Here is a 4,467-nt window from a genome sequence, read left to right on the forward strand (position 1 = left end):
TTTACTCAGAGATCATCCTTTACTAGTAAACCACCCTCAAAGCTTTTACTCAGAAAGACCTATCAAATAGTGAGTATAGTCAGGCTTAGGGTTAGGTGTAGGGTCTAGGGCAGAGTCATGGTGGGTCATCGTGTGACATAGATAGCCAATAGCATAGCTAAGTCCAAGTACCAGGGGTCTTGTCTTACAGCATTAGGGGGGTTTACCCTATGTGTGTATAAGCCAGTAGGTCTGCACCAGTTAGGGCCAGACTAGTTATAGTCATTTACTTGCTACATTCTAAGCCATCCTCTACAGTAAACCGCGTCAAAGCCCTTTACAAGAAACTCCAGCCAGTGAGTAGTGTTTAGGGTTAGGTTAAGGTTTTTGGAGGAAACTCCAGCCAGTGAGTAGTGTTTAGGGTTAGGTTAAGGTTTTTGGAGGCAGTTATGGTGAGTCGTCACATGACATACTCTCCCGACACTAGCCTGACACCTCCATCAGTTTCAACTCCTGTCCCATATGCTACATCCTGCTAGTCCCGGAGACTCAACTGTTGTGAGCCTTGGCATTGCAATACGAGTGCACTGACCAAATGGGTTGCCCGACAGCCCTGCATCAGGTATCTCAGTCTCTTGCTGATGGAGATTTTCCCTCAAAGCCAAGTTTCCAGAATGAGGCCTTCTTCAAAAGATCCCGATTGGATCATAGTAAGGTTGTGACATCTCGAATATGTCAAAGAATGGGCTTTGCTCAAAGATGTTTTTGTGTTGAGGTATCACAGGCTTTCCCAAAGGCGGATATTTCAAATGCTTCAAAGGTCAATTCTGGCTTGAAGCATGCCTATGTGCTACACAGGCCTATCAATGGGCCTATCAACAGATGAGAGACTTGCAAAGGCAAGAGAACTGAATAAGCCACCAAAGCTCCTTACTGCAGCACTACAGCATGTGCTCCACTAGTGCTTTATCAAAGTGCTTGAAAATGCTAATAAGCAGTGACTGTGGTGCCAGTGCCACAAGCAAAAGATATCAAACCCATAGAATATATGGTAAATAGAATAAAAGAAAGGGCCTGGCTGGGAGTTGAACCCGGGGCCTCAAGGGGGGGCTGCTGTCTTGTGCAAAGCACAGCACTGTCTTGCGTGGAGTGCGGCCGCTGGGGTGGGAGACCAGGCTATTTTGCGCTGGAAGTGCAGCACTGTCTTGCGCAGAGCACGGCCACACTCACAACCACCAACTGTCGAGCGGGGTCCATGTGTCTGCTGTCTCGAGGGCTCTGGGACAGGCACAGATGGGGGCAGGGTGGCCAATTGGCATGATGGCATGCGATGATAGACATTGTCACGGGGCAGGGGGCCAGTAGAGGAGGCAGAGGGGGAAGGCAGGGCAAGGGCAGCTGCAGGGGCCCACAGTGCGCTATATGAAGCTTCTTCGGAACACTTGGGTGCAGTTGTGCAGTTGTGCGAGGCAGAGGCAGAGGCAGAGGCAGAGGCAGAGGCAGAGGCAGAGCGTGGCTGGGAGAGAAGGCAGCAGGTGCTGGCATTGGGGCTGGCTTATCGCCTACACCCAGATTGGAGATCCCGGAGCGTGGGGGCTTCACAATCGGAAGGACGGAGCATGGTATGGCAAACAGGCAGACAGTGTGAAGCCCCTGCTTCACGCTACTTTGCATGTCTTACTGGGTGGGGCAGATTGGGAAGCCACAGCTTAGCCTTCTGGCTTAAATATCATTCAACGGTGAGAATACGCGCGTCTTGAATTGCCCAACATACACAGTGCACTGATGGTGGAGGGGGCTTTGTTGGTGTAGAACCGCCAGTAAACCTCAGTGTTTGATGTTCAGCACCATTCAATTTCTCTCGGCCAAGACCCCCCAGACCCGTACGCACATGGGGGGGGCAGTGTGGTCTCCCTTTGCAGAGCCATCGGACAGACGACCAGGTCAGTGTGGACAGCTGGAGGGCGTGTGCAGATACATAGTTCAAAGTGCCAGAAGGTGTGGCTTGGCTGGATTGTGAAGCCAGTTAGGACGACAGGAGTAACCTGAACAATCTAATAGATCCTCTCTCAAATACATCAACATGATTTTGCCAATAGCATACAATATGTTGGATGCTCCGTGAAAGACTTTGAAAATCAGTCACATACATGATCACATGACTGCATATACTTTGTGTATCGTGTGCGTGCAAGACTCTTTCTTCATTCCCTCCATGGAGTTTACAGCTACTGAGGCCCAGGGACTCCAGATTTCAGCCAGCTTGACTGGGAATTTTTGTTCATTGCCAGCAACTCTACATTCCCTCTTATCTCACCCCTCACTTGTAAGCATACAGGTCATCTCATGTGTAGCTCTACTGATATAAACAGGATGGCTTGCTTCTACCCAAGATGGAGCCTCTTGCCAACCTTGAACATGTCTTTGAGATGCCTTCGATTCCAGACAAGGTTACTACTAAGAAAAAAAAGGTTGTAATTGAGGCTCAGCCTATGGTGCGATAGTTGCTGCTTATACCATCCGGTATTATAACTGACTGCACTGCGCATATAGGCATCAGGTCCATCAGCAGTGGTGCAATCTTCTCCTCATGAATATTGTACTTCACTTACTCAACATTGTCTTTAGAATACTGCAGCTGTTTGATGTTTATAGCACTTGCTTCATCCATAGCTTACTCATTTTTCTTTCCTTCTTTTGCAGGCCTTGTCAGGCAAGAAGTTGTCTTGCAAAAAGAAAAAAACTGTCAATGAGAGCAACAAATATGTTGAATCTGATGACAATGAGCCTATTGAGAAACCTGTAAGGATATAGCCTACACCTCTGAGTCATTCCATTAAAGCCATTTTTTTTGTTTTAGAAGTGCAAGCAGGCCCGGCCTGCTGCTATTGGTGTAGACCAACCTACTGAAGTCATTCAAACTGCAAAGGAGGTTTCTCTGCTTACAGTGTGTACTAGCAGTGGTGCAAAATCATTGTCACTGCACTGATAACCATCAAGTTTGTTGATTTAGAGCAACTTCGCCTTGAGACTTACAAGGCTCAGACCGATTGCCTCCATGCGCATATAGAGTATCACAGGCTCGTTGCAGAACAAGCTCGCATACAATCCAAACTCCAGCTCCACAACAGCCAGATTGACATGAACAATCAGCAGGCACAATACTACCATTGGAGTGCATGGGGAATGTTCCACTCCACTTCTGACAAAGCAGGAAAACATTTGTTTGTCATTCCTGCAGATAACACCCACACAGTTGATACATGCAAGGTCTCTGGCAAAGTTGACGACCTTGATATCAGTCTCTCAGCAAAGTGGGAGCCACTTTACATTAAGTTTCCTACACATGCTTCTGCTGCAACTGCCGCTGTGCAGGTAGCTTCTCTTCCTTGCTACTTTGACACCTCGTATTTAGAAGATGGAGCCGACTCGGTTCCCCCCCCACACACTGCATAAAGTCTGACTGCAGTAGACTCCCGCCTTGTTATGGACCATTGCATGCGGTTGGGTTGTGTTCACTTCACATGCGCTCACTTTCTAACTTGTTCCTGCAGCTTTTCACTTCTCCTATGGACGATTGCCTCTTGTGCCCTCTGCATTAGAATTTCTCTCTCCCTCAGATGTTTTTGTTGAACAGCAGTTATACCTGTGTATCACCTCAGCCCTTTATCGCATATTGCTTAGCCAGTTCCCATCGAGCTCGTAAACTGTGGTCCTTTTGTACAGGCATTGTAAATTTACCCAACTCTGCTACTGCATACAGCATCCTCTGCCCATGTATGTTATATGCACTAAAATCTCCATTGTTTCACTCTGTCAACACTTCAAACCTGACAATGTTGTTTCCATAGGTTGCATGCACCTTTGCACATCTCCACAACAAGATTTTTTTAAATATAATTTTATGCTTTGTCATGTACTGTCTGACATGTTGTATAATACTTAGAAATTAAATGGACATAAAATCCAAACCTTGTCTCTTCTGGCACTTTGTACATACTAGACGTTACTTATGTCAAGTTCTCTGGTGGATGGCATTGTTGTTATAGCATGGGAGGGGGGGTTTCTTTTTCTTTCCTAACCATTCATTGTTGACCCTGTACTATACAACTGATCACATCACTTGATGTATTTCACTTACATCAAGCGTTTCATATCCATCGCTTTTCACCTATATCTCATTTCACCCACATCACATTTCATATCTATTGCGTTTCATCCTCATCACTGATACAACCCAGTGGAACCTGTCTCATGTACATCACTGATCCAACTCAGTATTTCATACTTATTAAACTCTATTCACTTAGCACTATTTAAGTAGCATTACTTGCGCTACTGTACTTTAGTTTTGTCCTCTTGTTCCCTACATACCTTCATAGGCACAGTGTCCCTAGTAATAGACTCAGTTGTCTATTCCAGTCTTGAGTCTGAAACATTGCTTCAACCAGTATACTTTCTCAAACCACTGCTAGTTGCAGTGGCTCA

At 46.2% G+C, this 4,467-nt stretch overlaps 1 protein-coding gene across 1 annotated transcript; it reads left to right on the forward strand.

Moving 5' to 3' along the window:
• Positions 1-2,194: 2,194 nt before the first annotated feature.
• Positions 2,195-3,435, forward strand: FIBRA_09597 (uncharacterized protein; the record flags this gene model as incomplete). Its single annotated transcript, XM_012321882.1, has 7 exons — positions 2,195-2,305; positions 2,352-2,474; positions 2,533-2,553; positions 2,608-2,619; positions 2,683-2,781; positions 2,840-2,926; positions 2,980-3,435. The coding sequence occupies 7 exons, from the start codon at positions 2,195-2,197 to the stop codon at positions 3,433-3,435; spliced, it is 909 nt and encodes a 302-aa protein (XP_012177272.1).
• Between the last annotated feature and the right edge of the window lie 1,032 nt (positions 3,436-4,467).

The sequence above is a fragment of the Fibroporia radiculosa genome, assembly GCF_000313525.1.
Source record: "Fibroporia radiculosa TFFH 294 genomic supercontigs, scaffold90235, whole genome shotgun sequence".
In the NCBI taxonomy this organism is placed as follows: Eukaryota; Fungi; Basidiomycota; class Agaricomycetes; order Polyporales; family Fibroporiaceae; genus Fibroporia; species Fibroporia radiculosa.